This window comes from Protopterus annectens, chromosome 5.part0 (assembly GCF_019279795.1).
Source record: "Protopterus annectens isolate FY-2018-M chromosome 5.part0, PAN1.0, whole genome shotgun sequence".
Classification (NCBI taxonomy): Eukaryota; Metazoa; Chordata; order Ceratodontiformes; family Protopteridae; genus Protopterus; species Protopterus annectens.
This window is the reverse complement of record NC_056735.1, coordinates 1,097,127,865-1,097,143,347: the sequence shown is the minus strand read 5'-3', so window position 1 is coordinate 1,097,143,347 and position 15,483 is coordinate 1,097,127,865. Positions and strand designations below refer to the sequence as shown.

The 15,483-nt window shown below is 41.8% G+C and overlaps 1 protein-coding gene across 4 annotated transcripts in view; it reads left to right on the top strand.

Annotated features, from left to right (window-relative positions):
- The window catches only part of CEP97 (centrosomal protein 97), a 2,210,548-nt gene that overhangs the window by 338,648 nt on the left and 1,856,417 nt on the right, over positions 1 to 15,483 (top strand). For all 4 annotated transcript variants that reach the window (XM_044070962.1, XM_044070961.1, XM_044070960.1 and 1 more), the window contains exon 3: positions 13,966 to 14,124. In XM_044070962.1, coding sequence (XP_043926897.1) covers positions 13,966 to 14,124 — 159 coding nt within the window. The remainder of the gene's footprint in view (positions 1 to 13,965; positions 14,125 to 15,483) is intronic.

Below are 15,483 nucleotides of genomic sequence, written 5' to 3'. Positions count from 1 at the left end.
ATACCTTTACAAAGCATTATCACTTACCTCTGTTTTCTAAGTCTAGGGCAGGGTTTGCCTCTGCAGTTCTGCAGGGCCTCCTGACCCATACCTAGGACTCAACCTATCCTTCCACCCTTTTCCTCAGCTTTGGGAATCCTCCCACAGGTGATGACTGCAACAGTGAAACACAAAGAACATAGTACAGTTGTGTACACTTGCCATAAATGTAGATGTTCAAGTGTATTCACTGTTGCAGTCTTGGTTTCCCTCCCTCCAGCCACGATTTAACATCTTCCCCAAGGGGGACACAAGCTTCCCTAAGTGGCTTTTAGCCACCAGCACCACTTCTGTCTTTTCCTTTGTGCCTCTGACGGGTTAGGGCAAGCAAAACTGATGTAATGATGTCAGCTGCCTTGCTTTATAGCACTGATGGCCTGATGTCAGACTACAGGCGATGGCAGCCAGCACACAAAAACATTGACTCTGGAATTTGGGTTGGCCGAGGGCTACCACAGCAGGGATAACCCACAGGTGATGACTTCAACAGTGAATAAACTCGAACATCTGCATTTATGGTAAGTATACACAACTATACTTTTCAATCACTGTGTGCTGTATTAAATATTAAACTTTAAATTTATGTCTTCCAAATCTCATATGGTTAGTTTTTGATGTATTTATTAGCATATGATTCTTCTGTACCCAAATGGTCAACTTAAGTTCTTTTGCAGACATGCTTTATCTGTAACACATGCATTCAGTTTACCCAACTTCAGGTCAAATTCATACAGACTGTAGAAAACTTCAGATGAAAAAAGATGGGTCTGAAAGATACAATATAAAAAGTATGGGCTTGAGACAGAGCCCTGTGGGACACCCTGACTGTAACCAAGAATTTCACCCGTCTAATTGCTGTATAATACTTGCCATGTCCTATTTGTAAGCCATGCAGCTGTCCATCTCATCAAGAGTGTACATCAACACCTAGTTGTTTTAATTTATTGATCAGTTTCGTATATGATCCTGTCAAATGCTGAAGTTAAATTTATATAAATTATATCACAGCACAATATTTCATTCATAGCTGCTGTTATATTGTTATAGAACATCATGTTACAGGTGATAATATACCTATTTTCAACATATGCATACTGATACATGGTTTCAAAACATTTCCACTTCTGACAGTAACTTATCCAGTATTACCCTCTCCATTATTTGCCTTCAACATGAAATTAGATTTAAGGGTCTGTATGACTCACTCTCCTTTCTCTTAAAAACAGGTTTAATAAGTGCATGTCTCCAATCTTAGGAATCTCCCATATCTGTATAACCTAGTAAATAATAGATATAATGGTACTGTAAGTTCTTGCTGAGATGTTCTCAGCCCATTGTTACTAATTCCGTCTCCTCCCTATGCTTTGTTTGGATACAGTTTCCTTAGATCTTTTTCAATGTAATCTAATTTGATTTCAGTATGTAAGGTCACCTGGATGCCACTAGAAAAACTAATAACTCCTTTGTGCAGCCAGACTGTTTTGCATAAGATTTTGTAAATATATCTATAATCTCTTGCGTCTGAGAATAAGTTTTAAAATCTACACACAGTTTATCAATTTGTATGTCTTTACTCCTTCCACATCTTATGTATCTATAAAATGTTTTCCTATTATAGTCAGTATCTTCATATATTTCTTTTTCAATATTTTCTTGATTTTTGTCTCACTGTTTAATTTGTCCAGCTTATTTCAGTTTTCAAAGTTGTAGTTCAACCTCTTTTCTTATTTTTTTTGTCTCTCACCTTAATCAAGTGTCTCGTTCTTATGGAAATTTATCTTCCTGACATTGTGTGCCTAGATCCTGATGCTAAATCATTTTTTTTACTTTTTTTTTCATTCAGTTTCTGTTTCAAAGCTTTCCACATTCCTTCTCCAGTTTTTCCACTGAACATATCACTCCAATTAGTTTTACATAATGACTGTTTTGCTTCCATATAATCTGTTATTAATGTTCTGCACATTAGTTAAGATTTCAGTTTGTCAGAATTATCTAACAACAGATTAACCTTTATAACCCCATGATCACTGCATATCAACATTGATAAAGCTTAACATGAAGCAACAGTAAGTTCTTTAGAACACAAACAATGTCTAGTGTGTTCCGTTACCTGGTCATTTTTTCTTTTTCAGTCTGAGGTCATTGTTGTTCCTGAATATACATTGAGAATACTTTTCTTACTAATGTTGTTGAATCAGTATTATTCCAGTCTGTTTCTGGTAAATTTAAGTCCCCAGCCAATATCATTCTTCACTCTTGTGTTTCATGCAAGAAATGTATGAATTCCTTTAGGTCATCAGCACTTGACTTTGATGGTCTATACACTCCAGCAATTGTTACATGTCCCAGGGTTGTCTTTATTGTCACAGTTACACAATAATCACAGGTCTAATAAGTACCTTTAATCCCTACCATAACACGTCCACCTGATTTTTTTTTTCTGTTTTAATAAAAACATTTATACCCTGACAGATTAGGTTTCCAGTCATTGTTCTTTAATCTTTGTTCACAAACAATAACAACATCAATCATGTGAGAATGTAGCAAATTTTCTAATAAAAAAAAAACTTTATTATTAATGCTCCTAGCATTAACAACTATCAAAGATTTATCAAATATTGTTGTTTGTGAACTGTTAAATTTTCGACCTGGCAAAAATCCTGCCTTGTTCTTGTCAAATATTGCAAAATGTCTGCTGCAAATTCTGAAAAGTTATTTAAAAATGATAGATTCTTCAATCTTGACAGTTTTGTCTTATCCTACTGAAACTGCCAATATACATCTCTGTGTTGGCGCCTAATAGAAAAAGTGCCTTGTAAATAAAAGTTTGGTTAGTGCACATAAACTTTGCAGACTATTAACCTTTTAAACTGTTCACATAACTATTAAAGTAACTGTCTATATAACAGATGACCCGTACGATACTGTCAGTTTGCAACTTTAATGTCTTCAAGTTTTTTCTCATTACAACATGAATGATCTCCAGTGTGCAGATCTAAACAAATCTCCCTAGAAATCGGAATACATTTCACTTATATACATTCTTATGAAAGCAGTCTTTTGAGAACTCTCAAAGTCATTAGTTTGGTATTTTCTGATGTCATACAGTCTGCTAATTAAACTTTTTAGGGAGTCTTTCCTGTTTGAGGATGTTTCTGTGTGAACATGCAGTCTGTTAATAAGCTCGTTTGTGTTCTTGTTTCAAGGTGAATTACATGACAGTTCAATAAGTTGTTTTTTTGCTTCCAGCTCTCTTTCTTTCCTCGCACCTGGGTCCCTATCTGTAGTCCTTGAAGCTTGTCACACACACAACATAACATTTAGCTAAATGTCTAACCCGAATCATGTTACATTTATACATGAATGCCACTTTATTTATTTGATTTTTTTCCTTGCTTCTCAGCTATGAACAGTTTAACCCTTTATTATATGCATGCTAGCAAACAGAAGTACATGCATCTAACTGACTATATTATTCCTACATATATTATATAGCAACAGAAGTGTATATGCATCTAACTAGCAAACAGATGTGCACACGCATTTATAAATTTCTAAATATCTCTAACAAATTCCCTTTGCAGATCTTGACAAGTGTAAGCCATCCTGTCTGAACACGTGTGCCCAAAATTAGGCTGTGATGCAGTACACATTTCCATTTTTTTAAATGGGTCATTTTTCTCATGTAAAAATCTTTTCACCCATGGTGACCGACTCTCATTTCTATGTGTGAATTGTGAAAAATACATCATAGCTCCTGTACATGCTATGTTATGTAGTTATGTAATAGGGCTGTAAGTTCCTCACCAATAGTCAGAAACATTAAGGTTCTTGGGGAGGCTACTACTGTTATAACCTCAACCTGTTTGCTTAATGTATCTTTTAACATGAATTGCAATGGTGATGCACATTTCATTCAGCAGACTGTGCTCAGATCTTTCATGATTAATTGCTTGCAAATGCAGATTGCTAATTTGCAAGTAAAAGCAGTTGGTAATGTAAAAAAAAAAGTCCATGTCTTTGTATATTCATGAAAGATTCTTTTACATTTCACTCAGAGCACACTGTTCAGACCTGTCATGTAAACTTCTTCTGCCCCACTGAATGCCTTTGCTAATGGAAAAAAAAAGCTAATTATTTTGCAGATGCAAGAAAGCACTTTCAATGCCTTCTGTCTGCTTATATTATTTTTCAAGCCTATTTGCTTAAACAATTCTTGTGAATAGCTTAAACTAAGGGCATTAATGTTTATATCCATCTCTGTGAATCAGGAGAAATTGTCTTAATTTTCCATGTAATCTGATCAACACACTTTTACATCCCCCTCTCCAACAGCTCAGCTTTCTAACATTATATTAATTTAACTAGTTTGTCCAAACCTTTCTTACCTTCATACAGTAGAAAACCTTGGATACCTTACAACTAAGAACAAGCACTTTCTTGTTTTAATGTCTTTAACATATATAGCAGTCACTGATAAAAATACCTCTGGCTGCACATTATACTAAACTGCATTACAATATAACTTGCAATTTCCTTCATAAATTATTTATACAAATGTTAATAAAAACAAAAAACTGTTTACTTATAGATACTACTTCAGTGCCTTCAATATTCTTTAAAAATTAATTACAGTGGCTGTAAAAAGTTTACACACCCCTGTTAAAAATGCCAGGTTTTGTAATATAAAAAATGAGACCACAGTAAATCATTTCAAAACTTTTCCCACCTTTAATGTGAGCTATAACCTGTACAATTCAATTGAAAAACAAACAAATCTGATAGGGGAAAAATTTAAAAAATAAAAAACGTACAATATGCTGGTTGCATAAATGTGCACTCCCTTAAACTAATACTTTGTTGTTTGTGCACACCCTTAAACAAATACTTTGTTGAGGCTCCTTTTGATTTAATTACAGCATTCAGTCTTCTTGGGTATGAATTTTATCAGCATAGCACATCTTGACTTGGCAATATTTGCCACTCTTCCTTGCAAAAGAGCTCCAAATCTGTCAGATTGCGAGGGCATCTCTTGTGCACAGCCCTCTTCAGGTCACCCCACAGATTTTCTATTAGATTTAGGTCTGGGCTGTGGCTGAGACATTCCAAAACTTTAATTATCTTCTGGTGAAGCCATTCTTTTGTTGATTTGGATGTATTTTTGGGGCCATTGTTGTGTTGAAAGGTGAAATTCCTCTTCATCTTCAGCTTTGTAGCAGAAGCCTGAAGGTTTTGGGCCAAAAGTGACTGTTATTTGGAACTGTTCATAATTCCCTCCACCTTGACTAAAGCCCCAGTTCCATCTGACGAAAAGCAACCCCAAAGCATGATACTGCCACCACCATGCTTCACTGTGGGGATGGTGTTCTTTTGGTGATGCGAAGTGTTGTTTTTGCGCTAAATGTACCTTTTGGAATTGTGACCAAAAGGTTCAACCTTGATCTCATCAGACCATAACACATTTTCCCACATGCTTTTGGGCGACTTGATGTATTGGTTTGCAAATTTTAGCTGGGCTGGATGTTTTTCAGTATAAGAAAAGGCTTCCTTCTTGCAACCCTACCCCATAGTCCAGACATATGGAGAATATGGGAGATTGATGTCACGTGTAGTAGACAACCAGTACTTGGCAGAAATTGCTGCAGCTCCTTCAATGTTGCTGTAGGTCTCTTGGCAGCCTCCCTGACCAGTTTTCATCTTGTCTTTTCATCAGTTTTGAAGGAATGTCCAGTTCTTTGCAACGTCACTGCTGTCCCATATTTCCTCCACTTTTTGATGGATGTTTTCACTCTGTTCAATGGTATGTCCAATGTTGTGGATATTTTTTTTGTACCCTTCTCCTGACTGATACCTTTCAACAATGAGCTTTGTGAGCTGTCTGAGAAACATGGCTTTTGTTGTAGCAGGCAACTGAGTAAATGTCAGAAAAATGCTACTAGGGCAGCTGAACTTTATGTGGGGTTAGTCAGAGTCTCTTTAATTGATTACAGGTGTGTACCCAGAAGACTGAATGTTGTAATTAAATCAAAAGGTGCTTCAACAAAGTATTAATTTAAGGGTGTGCACACACAACAAAGTATTAGTTTAAGGATGTGCACACTTGTGCAACCAGCATATTGTACTCTTAATTTTTATATTTTTTCACCTAACAGATTTGTTTGTTTTTCATTTGAATTGCACAGGTTATAGGTCATATTAAAGGTGGGGAAAGTTTTGAAATTATTTATTGTGGTCTCATTTTTTTATATAAAAAAAACCTGGCATTTTATCAGGCGTGTGTAGAATTTTTATATCCACTGTACATAAAGTGAGGTATATGCTTTACAATTCACCCACCGAGTTTAACATAGTCATCAAAATTCCTATTTTACTCAGATATGTCCTGTAACAAAGCTACATTTCACATGTGTGTTCTTATATCCAGTGTAATTTATGCATTGTAGTCTCCCATTTATTCACTAATTTCACCATGTTGCTGGTTTTCTTCTTCATAATTTCCATCTTCCAACATGTCTCTAGTTAAAGTCCAGTGTTCATATTATTATAGTCAGCTCCTGTGCTTTTTATTGTTTCTCAAGCTTTTCCATTAGAACAAGGTCTCACTGGCAAAGTTTCACTGTAGCTGTAGGGCTTTGCTGAGAATTAAAAGCAGAGTTTCCTTGTGTTGCAAGCTCACTCTTTGTCAGAATTTTTTTTATCTTCTCCTTAGCCTGTTCTGCATCAAAAAAGTCTTTAATCCTCCGGGAAAAAAAATATTCTGAAGACTGTTGGAAACAGCAGCTTGCATTTCATACTTGCCTGTTGACATTCCCTTATTGCGGGGATAAATTTGGTATACAGTGAATAATCATTTTCCTGAAACACTCTTTATATATCCTTTACTTTCACTTATTTTAAACATCTCTGAGTGCATTTGATTTATTTTTCTTCTAAATTGCTGGATGCCATCTCCTGTACAAAAGCTGAAACCTTACAATGTTAAGTTGTCAATCTCGCCTTCATTCTTGCTGGATGGGTTCGGAGCCGATCCTCGGCTCCGACTCTGCCTATACTAAAGCTCGAGAGCTGATTTTACCGGCTCGAGGTACCCTATATCCCATAATGCTAGGTGCCAATTACCCAGCACTCATTTGCCGCTTTCGCTAGCGAGGTGCTTTTTTTTACCGGCTCTACAGGTCAGTGAAAATTGTCAATTTTTTTTAGGATTTCTCTCCTCTTTTTCAGTAGTTTAATTACTTAGACCCTCCCTTAGTATACCATTATTCCGTGGGTCCTCCCTTTAATCCCTATAATCCCTAGAGTTTATCCTCCCCTTTTGAAGGTTAGGCCTTGGGCCTTTTCTGTTTTTTTCTCAGTTTCCCTCTTGGGACAGTTATTTTTGTGTGTCTTGGTTATCCTTGACCTTTAATTGTTCGTGTGTGAGCGTGTGTGTGTCTAGACCTTCTCTTAGGAATTTATCTTTCCTTCGACAGCTTAATGTCTAAAGACACTAAGGTCTCAGGCTTCAAGAAGTGTGACTCGTGCTATCAGAAAATGTCGCTGACAGACGGTCACACTTCTTGTGTTTACTGCCTGGGACCCCTGCACCTGCAGGACTCTTGTTCTGTCTGCCATGCATTCAGTCCAAGAGTCCTGCAGGAGCGCAGGAATAAGTTGATTTTGAGGGGCTTATTAAAGCCCGAAGGTTCCCCGGCCAAGTCCTTGCCGGGGAAACCTTCGAAGCCATCCAAACTGTCTGCTCCGTGCTCCAAGCCTTCGGCTGGTGGCTCACCGACTGCTTTGCTATCGGCTCCGGCTGGAGCCGATACTGCTATGTCGCAGTCTTCTTCTGCTTCCAAGACTTTGTCTTGCAAATCGGCTCCGGCTGGAGCCGATGTGTCTATGGCTCCATCGGCACCGTTAGTGGTCTCGGTGCCATCTTCCAGCCGTAAGAGATCACGGTCTCCGTCCCTGCAGTCCATTTTCTCAGCTCCGAGATCGCCCTTATTCTCGGAGCGGAGCCATCGGAGCCATTCCTCTCTGTCTTCCAGGCTTTCGGACCATGACCTCGAGAGGGTGGTTAGCAGACTCCTAAAGTCTCAGGCACTAGCCCAAATGCTTCGTAGCCCTTCTCAACAGACAGCGGCTATACCCATACCTTCTTCGATTCCTCCTCCCGACTCTACCCCTGAGCTCGGAGCCGGAGCTTCCCGGAGCCGCGACCGTCGAGACGTCGGAGCTGATACCTCCTCCTTCGGCTCCGTCATCTGCTCTGATCTCTTTTGTGGTCCCTTCCTTGGAAGGATCCGGGCGCTTGGACTTCCACGTCAGCTCCGAGGGGGCGAGTGGCATCGGACCCTTGTCCGACCCCGTTCTCCCTCTCGGAGCGTCGGCGTTGGTGAGTTTGGCCCCGACATCGGCTTCGGAGCCATCCCTCTCTGTGCCGGCTGGGGTTCCTATCTCTTCGGAGCAGGAGCCCTCTGTCCTGCCCGATAGGGGCGCCTTTGAGGTCATGAAGAGCGTACTGGCCCCCGTGCCTGCTCCACGGTCGGCTCCATCAGCTCCTCCCACTGTAGTGCCTGCTGTGGTCTCTGCCCCCTCTCTCGTTCCCGACCATAGAGATCCAACGCCTCAGGTTTCACCATTGGGAATGTCCTCCTCTTCCGAGGTTTCCCCTGATCCATCAGGTGAACCCCCTCGAAAGAGGACATGTAAGAGGAAGCATGTGGACTCCCCTGAGTCCGTCACATCTGATACCAACTTGGATGAGTCGGAAGGGTCCCCACGGTCCCCCTCTGAGGATGTCTCCTTTTCTGACATCCTTGAAATCCTCAAACAGAGGGGGAACTGGTCTACCCTTAATCCTTCCGAGGACGAGTCGGTTTACCTGGAGGTGTTTGGTTCTTGCCCTTCCACCTCCTGGGTGTCTCCGCCTTTTGACCCCCTTATGGAAGTGGTGGCGCGGAAGGCGTGGACAGCCCCTGATACGATGGAACCTACCCCACGGAGGCCTTCCAAATATATCACAGCCCCGTCAGATAAACAGTTTTTAGCTAAAGGTATCCCAGTTGATGCCATGGTGGTGGCTGCAGCCACTAAGAAGGAACTGGCTGATCCTTCAGTACCTATCCATCCTCCTAATAAGGAATTTAGGAATATGGATAGGTACGGCAAGCGGATGTTCTCTTCAGTGACTTTCGCCATGCGATCGCTGAATTACTTGTGCCATTTCACCTGCCTTCAAAGAGACATTCTCAATGAAATGGGTGATGCCCTACAGGATCCAACAGCTGCGGGGTCCCAAGACAAAATCAACTCCCAGCTAGGAACCCTAAATTCGATTGTCATCTCCTCTATGCGGCTTATTTCCTATGCAGCCGATGGAGTGAGTAGAGCCGCAGGCACGGATATGGATTTAAGGCGTCACGCCTGGATGCGGCTTTGTGAATGACGCCTTGAAGGGGTCTGCAAAGTTGCAAACTCCCCCTTTGATGGTTCAGCGTTGTTTGGACCTCAAGTGAAGGATACTTTGACCAGATGCGAACAGGATGGCAAGACTCTCTCTGCCGTGGGAGTCCGTTTTTCTACCCCGTCTAGACCATATCTTAAGGGTCAAAAGGGTGAAAAAATGTGGTTCCGCAAATCACAGGGAGTCACTCCTGATGCAAGAGGTCAGTTCCCCATAGAGGCAGGGGGGGCAACAACAGATGCCGCCCTACAGGCAGAGGAGGTCCGCAGAACCAGGGTAGCAGAGAGCCTCTCTCTGATAAACCCTTCCGGCATCCCTGAGAAGCTGCCCGGCTGTCCTCCTTCGGAGGCAGTCGGGGGAAGATTATCGCTGTACCCAAAAGCCTGGCTTTCTCTCACACAAGACAAATGGGTGCAGTCGATTATATCCGAGGGTTACAAAATCCCTTTTATCCACACCCCAACTCAGCCAAAAGGACCCCTCCCAGACATTCCACCCAGTCTAAGGGAACAAGCACTACTAGAAATATCAAAACTGCTAACAAAAAGAGCCATCCAGCCAGTCCCAGCAGACCAACTAGGATCCGGAATCTACTCAGTTCTTTTTGGTACCAACAAAACAGGGGACTGGAGGCCAGTATTGGATCTCAGCAGACTAAACAAGTCTGTGAAAAGAACGAAGTTCCGGATGGTCATGCTACAGTCCATTCTACCCTTTCTGGGCCAGGACAATTGGATGTGCTCAGTGGACCTTCAGGATGCGTACTATCACATCAAGATGCACAGGCGCTCCAGAAGGTTTCTCCGCTTCCGGCTAGGGACCAGTCATTATCAATTCAGGGCCCTGCCCTTTGGTCTCACTACAGCCCCCCCGAGTGTTCACCAAATGCATGGCAGTGGTTACGGCTCACCTGCGACATCAAGGATTCTAGGTGTTTCCATATCTAGATGACTGGCTCCTTACTGACACCACCAGGCATCAGCTTCTTCTTGCCAGAGATTACACCATTCAGACTTGCAAAGGGCTACGTATCTCCATAAATTTCGAAAAGTCTGCCTTGTCGCCTTGTCAGTCTATTACTTTCATAGGCGCCACTTTGGACACCGTACAGCTCTCAGCAAAGTTAACAGACCAAAGAGTTTTGGATATTCGGAATCATGTGCACATCCTCCTTCAGAGCAAGAGGATCCAGGCCGGGTTTGTCCTAAAAGTGTTAGGTCTCATGGCGGCGGCCATCACGCTACTCCCCCTTGCTTGTTTCTACATGCGGCTCCTTCAGTGGATGCTATTCTCCCAGTGGTCCTTCCAACAGCTTCCTTTGACAAACAACATCTTAACTCTGTCTTGCAAAAAAACACCTATCCTGGTGGATGGTCTCCCCTCAAGTCCTTCAGGGCAGACCGTTTGTTCCTTCCCCCCAAGTTGCCACGGTCACAACGGACGCCTCCCTGATCGGGTGGGGGGGGGGGCATTTTCAGGGCAGGACGGTCCAGGGCACATGGCAATCTCTCGAATGCCACCTGCACATAAATGTCCTGGAGATGAGAGCAGTGCTTTTGGCGTTGCAAGCCCTACAAGACTCTCTTCCCTTCGGGACGATTGCGATTCAAACGGACAATATGTCCGTAGTGTGGTATATCAACAAGCAGGGCGGAACCAAGTCCTATCCCCTATGTCGAGAGGCACTCAGACTTTGGCAGTGGGCGATCTCTTCTCAGCGGTTTGATAGCAACGCATATCCCCGGGAAGTCCAACGTCATAGCGGACAGGTTGAGCAGAGCTATTCTCATGCCACACGAGTGGTCTCTCAAGCAGTCAGTAACAGAGGAGATTTTTCAGAAGTGGGGTCTACCTTGCTGCGATCTTTTTGCAACACCTCAGAACAGCAAGTGCCACGACTTTTTCACTCTATTTCCCCTTCCAGGCCATCCCCCCAGAGATGCTCTAGTCCACGATTGGCCTCGGGGACTTCTATACGCCTTTCCCCCCTTTTCATTAATCACTCAATTGATTCAGAAAGCTACCGCTCTGAGAGCCAAGATGATCCTCATTGCCCCTTATTGGCCTCGACAAATATGGTTTCCGTTCCTACATAGTTATCTTTTGGAGCAGCCTTGGCATCTGAACCCAGTGCCAGATCTTTTGGTCCACCAGTCGGGACAGCTGCACCAATCCCTTCAATCTCTCAACCTCACAGCTTGGTTGCTCCACTTCCAACCCTAGCCAGGCTTCCCCTTATTTCCAGTTCTGTGCGTGACATTATTATAGCTTCCCTTAAGTCCTCTACCAGAAGGATTTATACTAGTAAGTGGAAGCGTCTTTCCTTTTGGGCAAGGGCTAGGAATATAGATCCCTTTACTGCTCCTATTGTTCTAGACTTCCTAGCCGAACTTTTTCATTCAGGCTCTTCATCCTCCACAGTCAAAGTTCAGTTAGCGGTTATTTCAAATTTTCACATAGGCTTATCGGACTCCAGCATCATGTCCCATAAGCTTTGTAAAGCCTTCCTTAAAGGAATCTTTTTACTCAAGCCACCAATCAGAGATCCCCCACCGCAGTGGGACTTAAATTTAGTCTCAACAACCTTATACTCCTTCCCTTTGAACCTGCGGCTTCTTGTCCTTTGAAATTGCTCTCTTGGAAAACTCTCTTCCTAGTCTCCATAACATCTGCTAGGAGAGTATCAGAACTTCATGCCCTTTGCATTCGTCCCCCTTATCTAGTTTTCCACAAAGACAGAGTCTCTCTCAGGACTAACCCGTCCTTTTTACCCAAGGTAGCTTCTGAGGCAAATTTAAATCAAACTATTGATCTCCCAGTTTTCTTCCCTAACTACTCCAACAGGGCGGAGCAAAAATTGCATTGTTTGGACATTCATAGTCAACTCCGTTACTATCTGGACAGAACTAAACAAACCAGGAAATCTGAACAACTATTTCTGTCCAATGTGGAAGGTAAAAAGGGCCTTCCAGTATCCAAAGTAACCCTTTCTAGATGGCTGTCCTCTGTGATTACCCTTATCTATAAGCTCAGACATCAAGAATGACCTTCTAGGCCAAGAGCTCATTCAACCAGAGCGCTAGCTACGTCAACAGCCTTTCAAGCTAGACTGCCAATAGATTCTATTTGTGCGGCAGCCACATGGGCTTCTCCTCATACTTTTATCTCACACTACAAATTAGACATGGCCTCCAGAAACAGGGCAAATTTTGGTTCCACCGTTCTCAAGAGTCTGTTCCGATGAGCCACCCGGGATGAAGGTGCTAGGGACGCGGTCCCATCCAGCAAGAGTGAAGGCGGGATTGACAACTTAACATTGAGAAGTTATGTACCTACCATAACGTTCCATGTTAGTTGTCTTCTTCTTGCGTCCCACCCGCCATCCCCCTAGCCTGGACAGACCAAAAGGATCCCCCTTTTTTCTTGGGGGGTCTTCACCTTACACAGTTTGAAGCATACTTTTTGTTATCCTTTTTGGGTAGCTGTGAGTTCTCTTAGTTACACTAGGAAGGTTTTCCTTCCCCTTCTCCCCTCGTTTTTAGGGGCTAGAATTGCTAAGGTTTTTCAACTACCAAACTAGATCTGGGTAATTGGCACCTAGCATTATGGGATATAGGGTACCTCGAGCCGGTAAAATCAGCTCTCGAGCTTTAGTATAGGCCGAGTCGGAGCCGAGGATCGACTCTGAACCCATCCAGCAAGAAAGAAGGCGAGAAGAAGACAACTAACATGGAACGTTATGGTAGGTACATAACTTCTCATTTTTATCGAACAGCTGCAAGATTCTTAGCCAGAGTTTTTTTTCTTCTCCTTTACTGTTTGATTTTCTCTCAACTTTCTCAAAATTTCTTATTTGGTGGCATCCCAGCAGTGTTATCATTAAGCGGTAACTGAATTTTACCACACAATTTTTACTGGCTATTTTTTCATGTTTTCACACTGGGAAAGCACTAATCAACCTATTGATCAGCATGTTTCCATATTAGAAGTCCTCTTTAGGTGTGTAGGAACTTCAGAATATGGATTATTGGCTAGCTGTGTAATGGTCTGTAGAGTGATTGCCTAGTACTTACTGTGTCCTTGCATTTTTGTGAATAATAACTAGAAACAAGTTCTCATTTTCCCTGTTTCCCTGTTTGAGTACTACCAGACTTCTAGGCTTTGGCACCCTTTATGTGTAGTAAATAAGGAAGTGACGTAAATATTCTTAAGTTCTCCTTTTGTTTTAGAAAAGCATTATGGATTAACTAGGGGAAAGAACTAGAGCCATTCACATTGAATCCATGGTGGTGTAAGCTGGAGGTTGCTATGAAATTTTCTGGGCTGTTGGTGACAAGTGATGGGAAATCCTGCTTATGTGGACCTGTTTCAGGAGTCTGTATCAAAGCTGTTTTTACACAGTGGATACCTTAGCATAACCACTGTTTAATTTATTCTTCAGTAGCTGATGTATTGTATTCTGAATTCTTTCTTAATAGCTATCTGTGGCCAACAATCGCCTTGTAAGGATGATGGGAGTAGCAAAACTGACTAGTCTACGAGTGCTGAACCTGCCCAACAACAGTATTGGATGTGTAGAAGGTTTGAAGGACTTGGTGCATTTAGAATGGCTAAACCTGGCTGGCAACAACCTCAAGGTACTTTTTTTAAACTTAAAATGTAATGGATGAAGGTAGGAGGTAATGTGAGTGCAACAAGTTTTTCACCAAAATCACACGTTATATATTCACTATGGCAGATGGTTTTCTCATGCTTTTGATTTTTGTCTGCATTAAAATGTTTCATACATTTAAAGTCCACTGGATCTCTTAATATTGCAGATTCATGCTTTGGTTTGAAAGTTTTGTCTGGTATGGCTATTATTTTTTTATTAGAACTGTCACAAATGTCCTTTATGTAGTCTTTGCTTGCTTTTGTAGGTGTTACTGTGTTGTCTGCACTGCTCAAATCTGTCAGCAAAAATGGGGAGATGCTATTTGGCAATTGCACTAACAGAAAACAGCATGGATTGCATTGTTGGGCATGATTAGGGTGATAATCTGATTTGTCATCTGTTGCAGTGCTGCCTGGGTACTACTTTTGAAAGATATTGTGTGTTTTATTGGCATGTGCATTTGTTAAGCAGAAATGTCTTCTACGACTGCCCTCATGGAAGGATAGGGATGGACTGTACATAGTGCAAGTTAGGCCCACACTGTCTAGCAACTTATCAGGCAGACTGCAGTTGAGTAGAAGACCAGTTTTTGACATATAGGTTGCGGGGATGGTTTTAAAGAACGTCTGTAGACATGCTGGGTGTAAATGGTTGTATAGATTTAATGCTGTCATGCTGACTGTGAAAAATGGTAGGTGGTAGAATCTAACTACCATCACTTTAGTTATGGTAGAGGGTTATAGTGGCTGGCTGCCAGCACATGTGTTCATGAAGGAATTACAGAGGCAAGATGCAGACTTGGGTGGGGGATTGTAGTGTTCAACCATCTTCTTTATCTGTATTCTTTTATCTTTCTTCTCAACCATTTTATAGTAACAGTTTACATCCTTCATTAAATATCATCACATTAAGCCCCATATCACATTGAATGTACTTTAATATTTAATATTAGTACAGTTTACACTCCCTTCATTTTCATATCATTTCCCCTTCTAGTGATATGATTTCTTATTCTCCCTAAATACAAGACAGCATTTCATTATATGATACACTATTGAAACATCTCTTTACATTTTCCAGCTATCTCCTATTCAGGATTTTCCAGTTGTGACACATTTTTTCAACTCTATTTACCCTCAAAAAGTGTCCAAAAAATCTGTTAGATGTTTTCTGATTATGCACCATAAAACTCTCCTCTCCTCATCCTTTTTCTTCCTCAGATGTTCATCTTGATCACTGCTGCAGTAGTCTTACCTGTGCGAGTTATATACAGCCGGACAGCTTCCAAAGCTTCAGGGCACCTTCCACACACAAACATTAGGCAGCTTGAGCTGAGATGACT